At 40.7% G+C, this 21,825-nt stretch overlaps 1 protein-coding gene across 2 annotated transcripts in view; it reads left to right on the top strand.

The window, feature by feature from the left end:
* LOC126344332 (tyrosine-protein kinase Dnt-like) overlaps positions 1-5,134 on the top strand; it is a 211,478-nt gene extending 206,344 nt beyond the window's left edge. Inside the window, exon 12 of one of the 2 annotated variants that reach the window (XM_050002011.1) lies at positions 2,870-5,134. In XM_050002011.1, the coding sequence (XP_049857968.1) occupies positions 2,870-2,981 (112 nt within the window). In that variant the 3' untranslated portion in view covers positions 2,982-5,134. The remainder of the gene's footprint in view (positions 1-2,869) is intronic. The other variant, XM_050002012.1, reaches the window with a different exon arrangement.
* The last annotated feature ends 16,691 nt before the right edge of the window (positions 5,135-21,825 follow it).

Here is a 21,825-nt window from a genome sequence, read left to right as displayed (position 1 = left end):
ATGTCAATACTGATAAAAATCTCTCGAGCTTCCAACAGCGTCAAGTGGTTTAAAATTCAATAGTCGATTACTACTAGGCCAGCGTCAAATTGTGACAAGTTACAATGGCAGAGGAGGACTCAACCGTGAGGTCGTACATTTTAAAGCACATGACGTTGTTGTAAGCTCGAGACAATTTTACCAGTGCATATCGCTGCGGTACCATGCATTGGTATATGGTAATACTATTTTAGTGTCCCTATAGTAATGTTAGGACATCTATTCATTTTTTTAGTGTTCCTATATTAACGTTATGACACCTATAAGTTTTTTTTGTAACTGCTTTGTTGATCACACACGTGAAGTTACAGCTTTTTGTCGAATCTACACACAAACTATTCAAGTGTATCGATGTAAACTGACCCCCTGAGCCAGGCTGTTTTGACATTGCGCTCGGCCTATTACACTCTTGAACTTCTGGGCCTCTAGTCAGAAATATATGCTCACAATTTTTAAACGTAATATTATTGTTCCACATTGTGTGACAGTTCAACCTGTACTGAAGTTTTCAGTTGTTATTTTGAAGCATCTACAGGCACTATTAACTTTAACCTTTGAACCATTATCTGACCAACATGATAATCATAAGAGCATAATACTAACTAACCATCACATATGATTTTTGGTAGCTCCATTCACTTAGCAAGAAGGAAACCTGCATTCACGGAAATAAAAAGTTAAATGTCACTGTGTGCCTTGTGCCCCTAGTCGATAACCTGCTCAGGTGGCAGCGCAGTAATGTGTCAAGACTGCACCATTGTGGGGACCAGTATTGCTCCCATTGCTTGAATTATAGGCACGTAGTACTGACGGTTTCTGGCCGTTTTACACTCTGACGTAGCACAAACTGTCCCGATATTCCAGGGACCATAGCAGTGCGGGGTCAGTAGCACATTTGCTATGTGTGAATACGAGAGCATCTCATGGATGTTATAGAATTTTTCACTCGTTTCTCATAAGTTCTTCTCCTAGAGGCTTTAATAGAAAAAAGACCTAGTCCATGGGACAGATGTGTGAGACTCACTTGGCTCAATGTTTTGTCTTATCACGGACATTTAGTGTCATTCATAAACGTTTCTGACTCTCACAAATGAATACAGTGCATTCTGTTTACGGAACTGGTCTTAGTGCTAGTGAACTGTGCACTTTGGTGAAGCGATGTTAAGGTCTCAGATAATCTCCTACTTCGCGAGCGATAGAGAATATTGTGGAGAGACTGTCTCACTCAAGCATTCCACAGTTACTTCCTGAATGAGTTTGTGATGGAAGCAGAAAACTAATGTGTTTCATGAGGTGCGTTCGGACAGCTGAGTGTGAAGAGCACTTGTGACAAAATTACCAAATCCAGATTCGTGCCACGGCTTGGTGTACAGACATAACTTGCTCTGAAATTTCTACCAAGAGCTTTTGATTATCATTGCTCTTATAACGTTCTATCAAGCAAAAGGATGCTATAATCAAGGATTTTCTGGGTTAGGTGCCTTAATGAGGGCCGTTGATGAGAAACACGCACTTTTCCAAAAATACACCAAATCCACGGTTTTGGAGATATGGCAATGAAATTTTGTACCACGCTTTTCATGAAAGTAACACATTTCCATATAAAATCTTTTGATTATATATATAAAACTTTTTTGGATTAATTTTGAAGTTTTATTTTCAAAAAAATTATGTATGTTTCTTTTTCTCAGAAAGTATTCAACAGATTTCCACAAAAATTTCTCTGTTTCATCTCTTTATATGTTGTAAGCTTCTCTCATGAGGTTTTTGGAATAGGTCAAATTGGAGAATTCTCATAATTTTTAAATTATAATTTCACAAGTGCAATTTTAAATTCATGCAACATTTCAAACACTTTGCCCCATATCTCTGCTTTCAATCATAAGTTCAAAATTCTCTTGAGACAACGTTTATTAGATTTCCAAAAATATTTTTATAAAATTTCATAATTGTAGCATTCATAGAATCTGAGGAAAAGATACGTGAACTTTAAAAAACAAACTTTTCACGAACCGCAACATTGTCACTACTTCTGACGGCATCATATTTGTGCTCTGGGTCGTTCTTCCCTTCAAGGTTTCTCTTCTGGTTTCTTGTTGTCTGTCTTCTTTCCTTTCCCAGGTCTTCAACTGACTTTTCAGTTGCAGAGACGCGCTGTAAATCTATTTTTCGCAGGATGTCTTGAGTAAAATTTCCTATCAGGAAGCCCATTCTTTCTAATACCTTCATTCTTCGACGTTTTCATCGTTAAATAGAAAAAACTGCATCGTGAGTTCCAATTCTGACAACTGTAGCAGATGCAAATGTGTTTTTAGGGCATCATTTCCATATGACTGAATTTAGATACTTATTTGGATTTCTGGTTTTGCCATGAACACACTTTTTGAGAAATTCAAAATAGGGTAGAAACCTGTAAGTGGGATTGAGAAGCTCCAGGATACAATTTGGAAGCCTCTCCTTGTGAATGTCGGGGCTGTTTTCCCTCTGAGCTTCGCGTGACAATGAGGCCGTGTCAGAGTTTTAATTAATTTTCAGGCACTTCGGATACGATTTCAACATTGAAACTTTGGGAACTTATTGTCCATGAGTTGTACAAACAAATAAAAAATAAATCAAAAATTGACATTTTTGATTAAATTCATTATCGTCCCCCCTTAGAAACAACACGACAGAGAACTTTCGTCCGTATCCTCTATGAAATTGTGTTCCAATGTTAATGACCCCTCGTCCTCCACATCTCTTTTTTATTCTACAGATCTTGTGTTTTTCTTGATAGCAAATGTCTAATGGAGCGACTCTCATGTCTATCTTCGCTCTTGCTATTTCGCAGGTTCACTTTGATGGCGTGGTGCTGGCTGTCGAAACCGGAGGACCGCGTCACGTTCAGCCAGATGCTCTCTTGTTTGCAAGAGCTGTACACGGCGCTAGGGCAGTACATCTAAGAAGACGCCGACCGGCAGAGCTATTTTTGTAATGAGTGCAGCGCCACGTGATTTGACCGTACAGACGGCAGAGGCGCTCGCGACATCACTAAGTCGGCGTTTCATGTAATGAATAAAATGTACTGAAGCCTGGAAATATTTCACTTGTACACATCTAATTAAATTTGCCGTAAGGAGATATTTTGTATAGGCAGCCGTTAGTCAGATAATGTGATGTTTGTGATATTTCGAACTATTTTGTATTTTTGTAGATTTTGTTATGATAATGACTATTTAAAAAAAACGGAAAAATATTGAGAATGTTAGGCGATAGCCAACACACTAGACTGGATGTTCTACGTAAATGGTTTAACGAAATGGGAGACACGTATCTAGCAGGATGACTTGTTCCATGGACTGCCTGAGAGAAATATATGGCAGACAAAAGGCTTTTTTTATGAAAATATATTTATTCAAACAATTTCATTGTGTTCATATCAATGTGGTCTTTTGATTTTGTGCTGCAGCACCCTTTCGAAATGTGAACATGTTTCTCATAATTACTGAATGTGCTACTCCTTTAGAAACGGAAAGAGTCGTAATGGAAAATTATGCATTTGAGATCAATTAAGGTCCTAGGCTAAGAACTGACTCAATATTTAAAGATGTGCCATATATTTTTGGGTGTAATTTTAAGTGAACTGTTAGAATTCGTTACGACTGTGTAATGAAAAATAATTATGTTATGGAACAGAAAGGGCCTAATTTTGTGCAATAGTTTAGTTTTATTCCCGTAAGGAGAGTCAATGGTATAGTTAATATTTAAAGAGAAATTTATTCAAATATATTTATTTCAACACAGCATGAAGTGATATTTCACAACACTGACAGACAACACTGTAACAAGGTTTTTCGTTTATTTCCCTCGATGTGTCGCAAGCATGCCTGAGCTGGTCATTTACTTGAAGCAACGTATCATTTTCACTGAAGAAATAACTTGAAATTAGTCTTCACATAATGGAACAAGCTCTTCATCTCTCACTGTCTTTGTGTTTCGGTTTATTACTCACTCGAATTTTTCTGTCAACCACTTTGATCTTTCAATACCTAGTATTTCTGTGGTTTGCATAATATACCTGTACTAGTGGCTCAAATTTCATCCTTGGCGTAGGAAAGACTACAGAATTCTTTTCATACAATATTCATTACTGCTACCTTCAGAGTTGAAGGATTTAATGCCTCTCCTTCTCCAGCAGTACCACCTATGTCTCTTTCGTTTTATAACTATTAAGCATCCCTCCTACAAGTACTTGCAGTTTGTTTAAGGAATAACAGGGTTGTTGGTTGGAATGTATCATAAAATGTAATGTAATTACTGTAAACGTTTGTTAATCATTAATGCGGAATATTAAACATATAATTCAGAAGTTTATTGTAATGTTCGGAGTTTTTATTGCATGATATCGAAAAATTTGTGTCTGATTGTTAATGTAACTACAGCTAGACTTATTTGGTGTTATTAAATCTGTGCGTGAAGTATAATGCAAAACATATGGACTTAGTTGTTCAAAGCGAAATGGTATCACATACTGAAAGTTCATTCTCGTTTGCAGTTGCAAGTCAGCACCAAAGACCCTCTATATAAAGTAACCTCAACAACACCCTAAGCACTGCAGGAATGCACCTCTTCTCAATTAATGTGGAATATATCGATTTCTATCTGTCTGTCTAGAGGCTATTTCGCTTTTAATTAGCCTATATACACATATACTTTGGAACTATAATATTCTGATTGGTGTTCTTGTAACCGTCGTTGTATTCTTATCACCCATTGATGTTTATTGAGATTTGTTTATTGTTTTACAAATTATATTCTGTATGTATGTGGACTCTCGCTGCATGTGACTACCTCTGTTGTAATATTGGTAGAATAATTTAGTTTGTATGTACATCATTGTTCAGTTCAAGAAATCATGTACAATACAATTTGTAATATGTTATTATAGACGTTTTACATTATGCTAGCTTGTTCAGATCAGTTTTGTCATTCAAGCATTATCCTGTATTTCTTTGTTGTATAATTTATTTATCGTTGTTCTGAACGCTAATTGTTTCTTGTTGCAAAATTATGAGTTTATTTAAATTAAAATTAATAAACTGAAAATTTTTATTCATTTGCTGAAGCATGTCCTTAATAAACATATATTGGATGTGTGCTATAGAATGTAGCCCCAAAAGTATGAGACAACAGTTGCAATGTAGATATTGCTGACGTAAGTAAGTCGTTGTCAAATCGCAAGGGAAATACAGTAGAGAAAGAGCCAACATTCTGAAGAAACAGGTCAAAAGGGTGCACAGTATCGAACGTTCTACAGAACCTTTGTATAGGAGCAGATAGCAACTCCTTTCATTGTATCTTGGGTATGAAGTTCTGTCCCCCTGAGCTCCAGGGCCCGATGAAGTCCCTGCCAGATTCTATAGTGAATTGTCAGCTGAGTTGGCCCCTCTTCTAGATATAATCTACTGTAGGTCCCTTGAAAAATAGCGGTTCCCAGTAGTTGGAAGAAATAAGAGGTCACACATGTTTACAAGAAGATAGTACAAGTAAACTACCAGACCACTGTCCAGTATCCTTGACACTGATTTGTTGTAGGAACTTACAACATACTCTGACCTAAAACATAATGAGGTATCTTGAACAGAATGACCTCTTCCCTGACAGTCAACATGAATTCCGAAAACTCGCACCTGTCTCACATCTAAGCAGTCATGTAGACGCAGTATTTCTTTATTTCCGAAATGCATTTGAATCAGTTACACACCAACGCTTACTGTCAAAAGTTCGATCATGTGGAGTATCAAGTGAAATTTGTGACTGGACTGAGGACGTTTTGGTAAGGAGGACACAGTATGTCATCTTGGATAGAGGGTCATCCTCAGATGTAAAAGTAACTTTGGTTATGCCCCAGAAAACTGTGTAGGGATGCTTGCAGTTCATATTGCATATTTTTGATCTTGGAGACCATATTAACAGTAAAAGGAGGAATTTCACAGAAGATGATGTTATCTATGATGTAGTACTGTCTGAAATAATCTGCATATATATTCAGTCAGACCTTCATAAGGCCACAGAGTGAAGCAAAGATAGGTAATTTGCTTTAAATGTAAAGAAATATAAAACTGTTCACTTACAAAACGAAGGAACGTAGTATTCCATGACTATTATTTCAATGGGTCACAGCTGGAAGCGAATAGCTCATACAAATAGTTGGGGGTGTGAAATGGATTGATCACATAGGCTCACTTATGGGTAAAGCAGGTGATAGATATCGGTTAATTGGTAGAACACTAGGGAAGTGCAATCGCACTATCTTTGCACTGCCTTTCCACGTAATCTCGCTAACCAAGTTTCACTAGTTTTGTGCTGCATGTAGTATGTGTGGGGTTGGAGAAAGAGAGAAAGAGAGAGAGAGAGAGAGAGAGAGAGAGAGAGAGAGAGAGAGCGTGCAATTGGGGCTAGCTTCCTCTCTGCTCATGAAGTAAATTCCTATTCTGCCCTAATAGTGTTACGCCCGTATGAATGAACATTCATTAGGAGCCTGCAGAGTATTAGTTCACTGAGCATGCAGAGAGAAAGGCAACTGTGGTTGCTTTTAAAATATATGACAGAAGTAAATATGTGTTTCCTCTCCCAAAATGTAATGTGTTAGTTTGTAATTGTCAAACGTATTGGGACAAATGTTGTGTAAAATTTTGTTTCCCTTTAAAACTTTTGTGAGGAATAGGAGCTTGTTTCCTTTTAGAAAAAGGAGTCAGAGATTTAAACGGAAACACCATTGTCTTGAATTTTAAGAATCCATTATTTCTAATCCAACCAGAAAGCCTTGATAATTTTTTAATAATTCGATAGAGAGCATCAGGGGTAGCAATGATTCTCTGGTTCAAGGCATACGCGACACTCGTAGTTGAAGAGAATGTGATGTCAATCCTGAGAGGTCCATTCGGCATGTCATTGGGCCCATCTGCACTGCGCTGCATTGTGTCGTGGTTGCAAAGATAAACTTCGCCATGAACGTCGGGTGTGAAGTTGCGCATCATACAGCCTATTGCGCACAGTTTGAGTCGTAACATGACGTTCTGTGCCTGAGCGAGGCATGCCATCGTCAATTTCTGTCGCTCTGTATCTCCTCCATGTCCGAAAAACAACGGTTTGGTTCAGTCCGAGACGCCTGGACACTTTCCTTGTTGAGAGCCCTTCCTGGCACAAAATTACAATGCGGACGATATCGAAACGCTGTATTGACCGTCTAGGCATGGTTGAACTACAGACAACACGAGCCGTGTACCTCCTTCCTAGTGGTAAGATTGGAACTGATCGGCTGTTGGACCCCCTCCGTGTAATAGGCGCTGCTCATGCATGGTAGTTTACATCTTTGGGCGGGTTTACTGATATCGCTGAACAGTCAAAGGGACTATGTCTGTGATACAGTATCCATATCAACGTTTACCTTCAAGAGTTCTGGGTGATGCAAAACTTTTTTGATGTGTGTATATCTTCAAAGACAGAGAGGGAGTAATGAGACTGGAAGGGCAAGAGAGAAGTTCTCAAATTAAAAAAAAAAAAAAAAAAAAAAAAAAAAAAAAAAAAGGTGTAAGACGATGTAGACTCTCGCCTCTACTGTTCAATCTATACATTAAAGAATCAATGACGGAAATAAGAGATAGCTTGAAGACTCGAATTTAGACTCAGGGTCAATCCTGAGAGGTCCATTCGGCATGTCATTAGGCCCATCTGCATTGCGCTGCATTGTGTCGTGGTTGTAAAGATGAACTTCGCCATGAACGTCGGGTGTGAAGTTGCGCATCATACAGCCTATTGCGCACAGTTTGAGTCGTAACATGACGTCCTGTGCCTGGGCCAGGTGATGGTGAAGGAAAATTACAGGATTTTTGGAACGGCACGAAGGGGCTTATAAACACAGACCATGGAGTGAGAGTAAACAGAAGAAAGACCCAAATAATGAGAATTTAGCAGAAATGAATAACGCGGGAAACTCGAGATCTAAACTGGTGATCACGATGTAGACGAAGCTAAGGAAGTCTGCTGCATTGGCAGCAAAATAGTCCATTACGGATGAAGCAGGAGTGCACAAAAAGGAAACTAACACACAGAAAAACATCATTCCTGGCCAAGAGAGGTCTACTAGTATGTAACATAGGCCTCAATTTAAGGAAGATATATCTGAGAATGTACATTCGGAGCAAAGCATTATACGGTAATGAATTATGGACTCTGGGATAACTGAAAAGAAGAAAGTTGAAGCATGTGAGACATGGTGCTACAGGAGAATGCTGAACATTATGTGGATTCGTAAGGAACAAGGAGATTCTCTACAGAATCGGCGATAAAAGAAACCTATGGAAAACGCTGACGAGAAGAACGAACAGCGTGACCGAACCAATGTTAAAACACCAAGGATGAGCCATCGAGGTCTTGCAGTATGCTGTAGAGGTAAAAACTGTAGTGGAAGAGAGATACTGTATTATATCCAACTTATATCCCACAAAAAACTGTGGACGCGGGTCACTCCGGAGTGAAGACAATGAAAAATGAGAGGAATTTGTGTCTAGCTGCATCAAACCAATAAGAAGAGGTAAAACCAAAAAAAGATCATAGCAGAATTTATCAAATGGATGTCTACTTAATAAGAAAGTAAAGTCGTAGAATGACTCTTGTATCCAAGCTAAGCAATAAGTATATGGTGGATAATGCGGAAAGCGCTTTGATTAACACGTTACAACGTGTAAATTTCTGCTGTAGCAATCCAGCGAAGCATGAAAAGGTTTCTGATTAGACGGAAGACTTACAGGGAAACACAACTACGTTGATGGCAACGGACAGAAATCAAGAGATGTGTAAGCAATTCCCGGTTGCCATTGGAGAGTGGTATTGGACGCTTACTAGTCCTACGTGTGTACAGTTGGTGTTGTTGTATATTTGAAAGTTGCATCAAACTTATGAGATTACGTTACTTAATATTGTATGTCTGAAGTGCCAGAAACTGCAAATATGTCGGGACACCGGTAGGATGTTTTCACTTGCTTTTGGCGCCATTACGTACCGCATGTAAATAAATGGAAGGCCCCTTTACTGTTGACTACATCATCAGAATTCAATGAATGGGAACAGTCACAAAGAGAAAAACATCCAAGAGCGATTTAATGTGCAACCATCACATAGTAGGTATAGTAATTTCCTGACTAAGAACCTTAAGCAAATGTAGGACGTCAACGGAAATGATATTAGCTGAGTCTGTTACCATGCTGGAGGGGGGTGGGGGAGTTGGGGAGGGGGGAGGTTAAGATAGACCGAAATTAATGGAAGTGGGCGCTTCGTAATAAAATCGATCAGTCAATGCGAATGCGTCATAGAGATAAAACTCTATTGACGGATACTACATATACTATGTGACCAAATATCCCGACACCCCTAAAAAACCAACGTTTTTCATATTAGATGCATTGTACTGCCACCTACTGCCAGGTACTCCATATCAGTGACCAAAATAGCTTCTAGTCAACGTAAGAGAGCAGAATGGGGCGCTCCACGGAACTCACGGCCTTCGAACGTGGTCACGTGATTTTTGGGTGTCACTTGTATCATACGTCTGAACGCGAGATTCCCGCACATCCCTACGATGTGATGGTCAAGTGGAAACGTCAGTGGACACGTACAGCACGAATGAGTACAGGCCGACCTCGTCTGTTGACTGACAGAAACCGCCGACCGCTGAAAAGGTTTGTAATGTGTATTAAGCAGACATCTAGCCACGCATCTATCCAGACCGTCTCACGAGAATTTCAAACTGCATCGGGATCCACTGCGAGTACTATGACAGTTAGGCGGGAGGTGAGAAAACTTGGATTTCATGGTCATGCTACACATCACGCCGGTAAATGCCAAATGACGTCTCGCTTGCTGTAAGGAGCGCAAACATTGGACGATTGAACAGTGGGAAAACGTTGTGTGGAATGACGAATCACGGTACACAATGTGGCGATCCAATGGCACGGTGTTGGTATGGCGAACGCCCTATGAAGTTCATCCGCCAGCGTGTATAGAGTCAACAGTTAAATCCGGAAGCGGTGGTGTTACGGTGTGGTCGTGTTTCTCATAGAGGGGGCTTGCACCCCTTGTTGTTTTGCGTGTCAGTAACACAGCACAGGCCTACACTGATGTTTTAAGCACCTTCATGCTTCCCACTGTTGAAGAGCAATCCGGAGGTGGCGATTGCATCATTCAACACGATCGAGCATCTGTTCATAATGCACGGCCTGTAGCGGAGTGGTTACACGACAATAAAGTCCCTGTAATGAACTGGCCCGACAGAGTCCTGACCTGACTCCTATAGAACGCCTTTGAGATGCTGACTTCGTGCCAGGTTTCACCGACCTAAATGGATACATATCCTCAGCGCAGCACTCAGTGCAGAAGGGGTTGCCATTGCCCAAGAAACCTTCCAGCGCTTGATTGAACGTATGCCTGTTAGAGTGTATGCTGTCTTCAAGGCTTATGGTGGGCGAAAACCATATTGAACTCTAGCGTTACCGATGGAGGGCGCCACGATCCTGTATTTAATTTTCAGCATAGTGTCCTGACACTTTTGATCACATAGTGTATGAGGGTATGTTGCACGGAGAGCCTTACAGTCCAAATTCAGGGAAGACACATTTCTGAGACGAGTCATGTAACACATTAAGAGACAAATTTGTTGCAGTAACAGACCATTAAAATGTTCACGAAGTTAGACTTGTACAATACTGATTGTTAAGGTAAATTAAAGTGAGCTACAATATTAAATTGATGGGAATTGTCCCAGTGTGCTCCAGTCACACCTCTACGCTCTGACTCTCACACCCACTCCAAACAGGACACTGTTAGGAAGTCTGAGATTTGTGCAGACGCTACGCTGTCCTAGGGTGCGAGAATTCCCTAAGGATGGGAAATCCGACTGGTTAAATCCGACACTGGCGTATTAGTCTAGAATAATCGGTATTTTTCGGTTTTTGTTTGGTCTCGGTTATAACAAGTATGTCTGTTTAACTCTTGGTAATAACCAAGTAAGAAGCCGAAATATCAATAAGTAATGGCAGCACTATTAAAATTTTATGTTTTCATATAACCCTATTTTTAATAGAAGTGGGTCAATTTTTATTCGTTATATTAGCATTGTTTTTAAATATTATGTTATTATAGAAAATGGAGTAACGTTCCCGTATAAAAACTAAAATGATAATTTTTTGTTAATATCTTAACTTATGAAATATCATAAATTTTGACGTAAGCAGCGCTACGCCATGGCTCTATGAAATCAATCTGAATCAGTTCCTGAGAAATAAACTGAAAAATTCTTCCCTCATGATGGTGTCGCCGAATAATATATATATATATATATATATATATATATATATATATATATATATATATATATATATATATATATATGCTCCTAAATAGCACAGCTTAGTGCAATGCTATCCTATCTACTAATACTGGATAACATTTGTCTGAGATCTGAATTATTACAAAAACTGACTTCGCTTATTGACACAGCTGCACAGCTGGTCGTCTGATTGCTAAAGAACACATGACTATGACCTGAGAAAATTTCTGAAATATTTAAATTTATATAAATGACTGGATCGGGATTGGTAATGGCTTAAGGCAAAATTATTCCTCCTTTTTTTGCTGACTGGTAAAAACTATATTCTGGAAATCTTTTACATCAATGATAAAATTCTACAATCCATTATATGAAAAATTGAGTACTACAAATCTGAGGCAACTTGTGCTGGCGAGTCACAAAAAGATTGAAACAAATTCATATTAACATCTCAGACAAGTGACTGAACTACGCACATGCCAATAAAAATTATAAAATTTACCTTACAATACATGGCTATGAACTGCGCTATACTAGCGACAGACTACAACTGCACTGTAGCAGCGATCGACTGCAACGACTCTGTAACCGCGCGATTTCAAGAACTGCCGAGACGGCTCTTACCTGTGACTCAATTGCAGCAAAGATATTTTCTGTCGCAGGCAGCGCGTGAGCATTACACCGAAATTACATTTGCTCTAGCAGGGTAGTGAACGCCTTACAATGGGAAAAACGATTACCGCTGTTTCAATAAAACTCCGAAAGAGACAACCGACAAAGTAATAGAAAAAGAACAGGTACAGCATTGCTGAGACAGTAATGTCCTTGTATTAATGTGTTGTGGTTTAATGTACGTGTGTTCGTGCAATGTGCAAGAGTTTCTCGCTATCCTCGCCGGACGCCCGTTGTATTGCAGAGTTGTACCAACCGTAGTCTCGAGATGTTTTTACGAAGTTAGCAATGAAGTTATCTATTCATTGGCATTAAAAGCTTCAAGATCTGTCTGCAATTTCTATGGAATAACAAAAGACGAAAGAAATTATGGAACAGTTATAAATTAAAAACTCGACAAGAGTTCATTGACAGCATAAAACAAAAGCAGAAAGTAGCTAGTTTGCTGCCTTTATCTAATTAATATACCTTTTTCTGCTTGTAATCCTTGAAAATGGACAAATTCCCACAAAAAACAGAAATCTTCAACCTCAGTTTTCACCCTTGAACACTGACTAATCGAAGTGCCGAAATAGTGGTATGATCCCCGACTAACAGGAGAAAACGTGATCTTTTGTAGTATTCAATTGCATTATCACTTTTTGGGAAAATCAGTAAACGTTGACCAGAATTCGTTTTCTTTTGTTTGATGTTTACCTTGAAAATGAAGGAGTGAAAATTTTGCAATTTATGCTCGATTTCTACGTTAATTGCAGGAAATACGGGTAACAAAAGGCCGAAACGCGGTTGTTTAAGAAACAACTAATTTTGACTGGTTTTAACAGTTAAGTTAAGACGGCATTGAAAAAAACGATAGAACCGAAAACCGACTGCGTTAGTGACAACCACCACGAGTGCAAATCTTGCTGAGATTTCTAATACTAATATAATGGCCTATGAAAATAGGTAATTGTACTGGTTAGCTATTAACTTTCGTGGCTATTTCAAATCATCCTGATTCTACTCTTTCCCACATCGATTACACAGCCCAGCCACATGAATATGACTACCCGCCAAAAGCCTGAATGTCCCCCTTTTGGGGCTTGGAACGCTGCGAGGGGGTCAACCCCACAAAAGAGTCAGTGAAGTTCAGGAAGATATCAACAGAGATGAGGACCCACGCCAGCTCCAGTCTCACGGCCAGTTGCACTTGATTTGTCGATTGAGAATCTATGGCACGGACAGCCCGATCGAGGTGGGTTTGAGCATGGAAACCTATTTTGGTGTTTGAACCACGCACATACAATGCGAGCTGGATGACATGTTTCTTTGTTCTGCTGGTAGATGCCATCGCGTTGAGGAAAACCCAGCTACATTGCGGGTGGACATGTTCCCTAAGGACTGGTGCATACATGTGTTGCTCCGTTGTGCTTCCCAAAAAGACTATATCATCCGGGGAATGCCCTGTGGCCTGAGTCTTTCTGCCAACTGCTGCAGGGTGTTTGCTTTCAAATTTTTCACGCTGTGTAGGCGCCGGTTCTGGATAGCGCAATTTTCCCATCCACGGTATACTTTAACCGTGGCGACACGCGGAAAGTTTGAAAACTTTGCCATTTGGTAAAAGCTTCAAGCCGTGCCGTGAAAGTCAATGATCATTTACTTTTAGTCTTCAAATAAATCTCTCCATTTCCATAGTAAGATAACCCCGGCAGCCCGACGCGCTTTATATATTCTCTATTGAAAGTGCTGACACCTGCCATCTGTGAGTGGTGATTGCACATTGACGTCGAACGTAGGAGATGGTCACATTAGTGTAATAGGACAGTGTATAACTTGCATTACTCTATCTTAGAACCGTACCTTATCCGCGTCATTGCAATTCAGTTTTTAATTATTAGGCTCAAAGTAATGGAACGAACGTTTTTGATCTCTTACCGAAGTATTAATTAAACGGTGGACCGACCACTAATTAAATCCACCCCTGAGATTAAAGACGAGGGTTTGCTTGTCAGTCAGTCTGGATGTAGGTTTTAGGCTGATTTCCGCATCCGATGAAGCGAATATCAGGCTGGTACCAATGTTTCGCCTCAGTTACACGAATCACAAATATGCCGAAACCATTCACAATCGAAACAGCGACAGACGATGACAGTTTGGGGGTCTAGGTTTACAGGAAAGGCATCCGGTCACCCTCTGCCACTAAGAATAACACGTCCAAGAATTAATGTTCCGACTCCATGAGGATACGGGATCAAGGCCAGGGATAAGAAAGAAGACCGACGTGTCACGTTAGCAAATAACTTGTGTATCCAGTAGAACCCGAAAGAGCTTGGGGCATTTCTACTGTAGAAACTGCAATAATGTACATCTTTTTAGCCGCTACATTCAACTACTTCGGTCAACTGTGGAGTGTCTATCACATATTTCCACCCACGCTTACTCGTTAGTGTTCAGATTTTTTTCGACAGCTCAAAAATTACGGGTTCTCTGTGTGAACGCTTTCTGTTATTTTTAACCCGTTTCTGTTTGTAACATGATGTAACCGTCAGTACGCAGGTCACATCTACCGTCACAACATCAACACAGAGTAAAAGTTGGGCCGCGTGTATTGTCTGGTGCCTAATGAAAAAACATAACTTCCGTTCCCACAAGTCAGGCAGAGAACATGCAGAGAACTGTCCTAAATAGCGGCCGTTGCCGCGCACCTACACAGAACGATAGCCTCGCATGTGCGTCCACCCTCTTTCCATTTGCTGGTCCTCTGGCATACAAAGAACCACACACCAATACACACTCACGTACACAGGCGCTGCTGGAAATTTCATTGGGCAGCCAGAGCCATACGGGTGTTGCGGGTGTGGCGGGCCGACCTTATTGCGGCAGAAATTTATAAAAACGCCGGCCGCGCCCTCGCACACAATTAAGCCAAAATATGCGGTCGGCCGAGCGCCGGAGCGTGGGCAGCATTCGCGCCTGCGCACTCGGCCGTCACCGCGCCCAAGTCCGTGCATTATGGAATCATCACATTTCTTGCGGCCTCTGCGGATTTAGTAAACACAGGAATGCAGAATGGAGGACCGAGCGAAATAGCGACGCAAATGAGCAGGTTGCCGCATTTACTGCATAATGTTAGCCACTTTGCAACATGCTTTGTAGGGGAAAAAGTTTAAAAGTGGCTTCACCAGAAAGTACGTCCCGACTCCGCTATAAATTTTTACTGAGAAAAAAGCAATAGCCAAGGTGATCCACTCAGATATCGTTAAGGGTCTTAAAGTCCTCCATGAGAGAACTTTCAATCCGTTTGTGCGAACATATGTTGCGAAATATAGCTTACTCTGAATCTCCATGAAATCCAGTAGACAGAGATACTCAGGATGATTGTAAGTACTTTGACTTCCTGTCGCTATTCCATACACGTAATCATCTGTGCTCCATGGATGGTTCGTGTTAATATTAATAAGACGCACTAAAGCTGTATTAAGGTTCATTTACTATGTCACGCCGGCCGGAGTAGCCGAATTGTTCTAGGCGTTACAGTCTGGAGCCGCGCGACCGATACGGTCGCAGGCTCGAATCCTGCCTCGGGCATGGATGTGTGTGATGTCCTTTGGTTAATTAGATTTAAGTAGTTCTAAGTTCTAGGGGACTGATGACCTCTGAAGTTAAGTCTTATGGTGCTCAGAGCCATTTGAACCATTATTACTATGTCACAATCGGTTTCGTTCAACGAACATCACCAGGTGACACTGACAATAATCTTCGTAAGGAATCTCGTAGAGCTCGATAAAGTTTCATATTGCAGTTTAGTAAAGATTATACGAGCTTAGTCGAAACAGATTCATGACTGGATTCAAGACACCCTAGCTGACAGAAGTTGGTAGCTAGTTCATAATGGGACAAAATTAACGGCTGTAAAAGTAATTTTGGTTGTGTGTTGAAGTTTATAATTCACATAACTGATCTAGAGCACTTCTTCTAAGGTTGCATGATTCTTCTTACAGACGAAGATGTTAACTATAGGAAATAAATTCTTCCGTTATTTCCCTTTAAATATTCAACGCCTAATGTGATGTCAACATTAAAACATTTGGACAACTATATCAGCCTGCTCAGATATTTTAACACATTCCTCCAGAAATAAATTTTTCAGATTCACTGTCGGAATGCGTGCTATCGTTCATGATTTACAGCTTCACAATTCATCAAAAGATCGTTTGAAATGAACTTAGCTTCACTGGCAATGTGTGCAATTGTCGTCATTTCAATATTTCCAAAACTTACCCCAATTTCAGGACAGAGAAAAGATTTCTTGTAAGGCTGCATCTCTTCGAATAAATCTCATCCAGTATCTTTGCAAAGAGAGAAAAGTTGTTCTTTTTCCACTACTTTCTTTGAGAATCAGTTAGTGCTATGAGCTATTCTTTAATCCAATCTCCTCTGGGCTACAGCTTTTAGAAGCTGTCTTTCCACTACACATTCGTTCATGACACAAGATATCAGCATGAATGGCTTCAAGTGTAACTGAACTAGCTGCAACATGGTCTGTATTTACCCTCTTCAGTATGTGTCTCTGTACACCTTTATTCATTACCTTATTTTCAACACCTGTCCGATTCTGCGCCGTTTCATTAACAAAAATTTCTCTTCACACGCTATAGTTGCTTTCCCCTAATAAGTTGCACTTTATCTGCCGTTAGAGCTGGAGAAGGCATTTCTGCGATATTGTTCGGAGGACCTCTTGTTATTCATTCCTGAGGTCGATTGTTGGAATAACAGTTGTCTCCTCGAAAACCATTTCCACTCCTCGTCCAATTATCTGTTTCATCGATAAGTGAGATGCTAATTATTTTGTTTCTATGACTGTAAATTCCTGTTTCTATTCGAAACGTCTTTCTGTCTTAATGCAATTTCGTTTATCATCATAATTATTACTTCTAGAAGAATGATTTTCCAAGCATAGAGATGAACTGTCCCATATTGCCTCTTCTACTAGTCATGGCAATTGTCTGTGAGTTCTGCCTCACCTTTTCCCTTAATATACAAATTAGATCTTAGAGGGCCGTGGATGTGACAAAAGATAGTTCCTCTGGTAACTGTAGTTAAAAAATTCGGTGATCGTTCTTGATTTTCCACCATCCATGTAATTGAATGCACCGAAAATTTCAGCTTCTCCTTAGACTGGTGTTTTTTGTGACCTCAAGATCTGTAAAGACTTTATGAAGATGATGATTTGAGGGTGAGGGCGCTGAACAGCAAGGTCATCAGCGCCCTTGCGTGCGTGATATACATACCAGCGTGGTGCCTATACTTTATAAAAAATAATAATAAATGGGAAAACCAGGTTACATTCGGACAACAGGAACTGAAAAGACAACCTCAATAACGTAAACATCAAGAAAGCACTCAATAAAAGACGAAACACAGCAGAACAAAGAGATCATATCATGGATAAAATACCAGTATAGAGAAGATTAAAAAGGGGACAGATGATTAGCTGGATGGCTTCTTAGAAACAGTGGATGACCTCACTCTATGACACGTCAGAATCTCTTACCCAATACAGGGTGTCCATAAAGTCTGGGAACAGTTTCAGTTATTTATTGGACAGGAGCTAAACATTGTACAAATGTCACATATATTGAATTTTGAAGAGAAACTCAGATTTTTTTTCTTTTACAAACCTTCGCTATGCGAACCAGGAGTGACTCGGCAGACGTCAATACGGTAATCGAATTCCTGCTATCCCCGTCCCAGCATGGCATCCTCGACTGTGGCAGTCGCTTCCCGTATCCTCTGCAACATGGAAGCCTACAAAGTGCCAAACACCGGGGGTTTTGACCCCTTATGTTGTGATTTGGCTTCTGCGCAGGGGATGCACTTGGTCACTTCCATTCCCTGTATTTAGCAGTTCCTAAGCCAAAACAGGGCAGTCTCAGTTCTAGACGCGGTGGCTTCCTGAGCAGTTAGTGCATGTTGCTGGAGATGAGCAGGCAGTCCCGGAGTCATGGTGTACCTTTTAAACTCCGGACAGATCACTTCACCTCTACAGCTCGGTGTTGTATGGTCAAATCGCTGGCATTTGTAGCACTATGACGGCTGAGGTGAGTAGCACTTAACTTTGAGGCGGAGGAACTCGGCCAGAACGTGTCCAGAGAGCGATGGAGAACTGAAGGTCAGAATAAAGATGGCGCTCTGCTCAATTACTCCATTATTTCAATGACAATTACATCATAGTCATCCAGTTTTCCAGGTTTCCTATGTAGATCCACCGGCTTAGCCCTGTTAGTCTCGAGCACTAAGGAACCATTTCATAACCGCTTAATAGACTTTAAGCAATCAGTTAGCCCTCATAAGCCGTTGTGAATGTATAAGGGGGTACTTCTTCAAATGTCTCCTTCTTCCTCTTCATCACTACAAACATGTTCTCATTTACAATTCCTTGGGCCCCGTTGCTGAATACAATTTGATTATCAGGATGACTAGCCTACCTCATTCGTTACGGAGAGTGTATGTGAGTAATGCCAGCAGGTACATCTATCGCGCTGGGAGTTGATAAGTTTAAAGTCGAAGGTTCTATCTCAGGCCCCGAGCAACGAGGGGAATAAGGCTATAAGCCCCACTTGCCTGCGTAATCCTTATACAACTGAGGTTTCACAGATCCCTAGACGTCAGCCGCTTACATTCCACTTCATCATGCATCTCATAAGTCGAGGGGGGGGGGTCGCTGAAGCATGTTCAGAAGTTACAGTGATGGAGCACTGGCTGTGCTCACCAGTCCAAAGTTCAGGAACCATGGGTCACCGAGTCCGTACCCAGAAAATGAGTGCTGAGAGCCTGGAGGTTCTAAAACTTCAGTGTAAATTCTTCTACGCGGTGGAAATTCTCGACTGTCGATATTTTTTGTAGTTGTGTATGTCTGTCCAAATAAGTCTTGAGTTTTTGTACTATTTTACGGTGAATATGTTGCTTGAAAGTCTCTCAGGCATGCAGTCGCTTTGATTCATTGTTGTAGGAAGAATTTCAGAAGGCGCAAAGTGCCATCATCGTCAGGTTACTCTTGCTGACTGACGTCCTGGACCAGTGGATGCGATCACGATATAGATATCGATCGTCTGCCCCCTCCACTGATCTGTGTACGGGCCGGGCAATGTGCCAACTGCGTTGCTGGAAGTAGCTCAGGCTAATTTGTCTAGTGGCGATCCTCATTCTGTGCTTTACCTTCGCCATGATCGGTGATCTGTTTCCGATCGGTTTGGAGTATTTTCAGCGGCGATACCCCAAACTGATATCCCGATTTACTGTATAAGCTGTTAGTTTAACTGCTCATATTTTTGAGCGAAGTTTGACTGGCTGATGTATCCCTGTACAATAGAAATTGTTGTAGCTCTCTGCCATTAAGTGGAATGCATTCTTTTCCACACAGCTCCTGAAAATCAGACTCTGCTACTCAGCATAGCTGCACTGTCCGATTTCAGACGTTCGTTGCCAGGATGTCTTTGTCTGTGACTCTCATTCCAGAGAACACAGCCCGACCCAACATTATAGCCGCCTCTCGTTTTCCATTACACGGGGAGTGAGCGGTGACTCTGTGAATAGGGCTGGGGAGTGACTTCCTGCAGTTTTATGGCACTACCGCACTTCCCTCGTTCTTCTCAGAGTCCAACCTTGTTTCACAGTGGCTTCTCATTTAGTTATCCAATCAATTTAACGTAGGTAATCGCAATGTAAGTAGTTCAGCATTCGCGGTCACCGGCACTAATTCACATTTGATTCTCCGCTGGAGATTAATTTATTATGATTTGATTTGACGCTTACTGGTGTGTCTTAAATAAATTACTAGACAGTCTGGTAATGATGGTCGTGCAACACTGGCACTACCACCGCGCTCTTTCCTTGCAACCACTATCGCTAAACGCTATGCTGGGATCTTTGGTTGAACTCTGCATGCTAGAGTTGCGCAGCCACACACGCCGATGTGACCAACTGTGGAGTCTGTCACAACGGCGTCCTGCCTGCCGGCCTGGGGGATTGACGTTGTATTACTCTGCCAGAGGGGTGAAAACATATCCTCGCCTCAGGTACCACCCAAGTGACATGGCAAGGTGCACCCCCCTGGCTTCATAAACTGCCGTAATAATAACAATCAACACCATCTCACTAACAATACTGACACACCGTTACATACTAGCGTGATCAATTCTCGAAATACAGCTGTGACTGTTTTCAATAATCATTGATATTCGTGTCGATCAAGACCATTGATGATTATTACACAGTTTTTAGAGACACATACAAAACAGGACTAACCGTCAGTGTTGCATGTGTACAATTAATTAAGTCAGATGGAAATAAGATAGGGATATCCGGTCGGAATAAACAAAATTTAATACTTAAAGCCGGAGAAAATGGTGAAACGGGAGCAGGATTCGTTATGAATGGGAAGGTAGGGCAGAGAGTCAATTACCGTCAACTGTTCAGTGATAGGGTTATTCTCATCAGAATAGACAACAAGCCAACACCAACAACAGTAGTTCAGGTATACATGCCGAAATGCAAGCCGAAGATGAAAAGACAGAAAAAGTAAACAGGGGATCGAGCGGAAATTCAGTACGTAAAAGAAGATGAAAACCTAATAATCAAGGGCGAATGGAACGTGGTTTTAACGGTAGTAGAAGAAGAAAGGGCAGGTGTGGGGATGGAGAAGGTGTGGGGAATATGGGCTTGGTACTAGAAATGAGACAGGAGAGAGACTAATTGATTTCTTCAATAAATATCGGTTAGTGAAAAACGAATACTCTGGTTTAAGAGTCACAAGACGACGAGGAGGCATACTTGGAAAAGGAATGGAAGTAAGCGAAGATTCACTTAGGTTACATGATGGCCAGGAAAAGTTTCCAAAATCAGATACTGGATTGTAAGGTGTACCCAGCAGCAGATGTAGAGTCAGGTCACAGCTTAGTAACGATGAAGATTAGCTCAAGTTTAAGGAACTAGCCAGGAAGAATCAGTGGGCAAAGAAGTGCGATATAGAAGTACTAAAGAATTAAGAGATACGCTTGACGTTCTCTGAGGCTAGAGATAGTACGGTAAGGAGAAAATTAGGAGACAGTGCAGTAGAAGAGGAATGGACATCTCTACAAAGGACTATCACAGAAGATCACAAGAAAAACATAGCTACTAATAACATAATTGTGAAGAAACAATGAGTAACAGAGGAAATACTTCAGCTTGTCGATGAAAGAAGGACGTAGAAAGGTGTTCAGGAAAATTTAGGAATACAGAAACACTTAGGAATGAAATAAACAGGAAGTACAGGGCCACTAAGGTGAAATGGCTACATGAAAAATGTGATATGGTTGTTGGAAGGACAGACTTAGTTTACAGAAAACCCAAAACAACTTTCGAAGAAACTAAGAATTCAAGGTTGGTAACGTTAAAAGTGCAGTGGTAATTCCACTGTTAAATGCAGAGGAGAGCGTGGACAAGTTGAAAGAGTATGCTGAAGGCTTTTATGAGGGGAAAAATGTGTCTGACGAAGTGATAGAAAAGAAACAGGAATCGATATAGAAGAGGTAGGGGATCCAGTGTTAGAATCATAATTTAAAAAATCTTAGGAAGACTCAAGATGAATTAAGGCAGAAGTGACTGATAACAGAATTTCTAAGATCGTTGGGTGAAATGGCAACAAAATAACTATTCTTGTTGGTATGTAGAAAGAATGAGTCTGTCGGTATACAATCTTACTTTCGGAAAAATATCATCCGCAACTT

The sequence above is a fragment of the Schistocerca gregaria genome, chromosome 1 (assembly GCF_023897955.1).
Source record: "Schistocerca gregaria isolate iqSchGreg1 chromosome 1, iqSchGreg1.2, whole genome shotgun sequence".
Classification (NCBI taxonomy): Eukaryota; Metazoa; Arthropoda; class Insecta; order Orthoptera; family Acrididae; genus Schistocerca; species Schistocerca gregaria.
The sequence above is the reverse complement of the archived record's forward strand: the minus strand, read 5'-3'. Positions and strand labels throughout refer to the sequence as shown.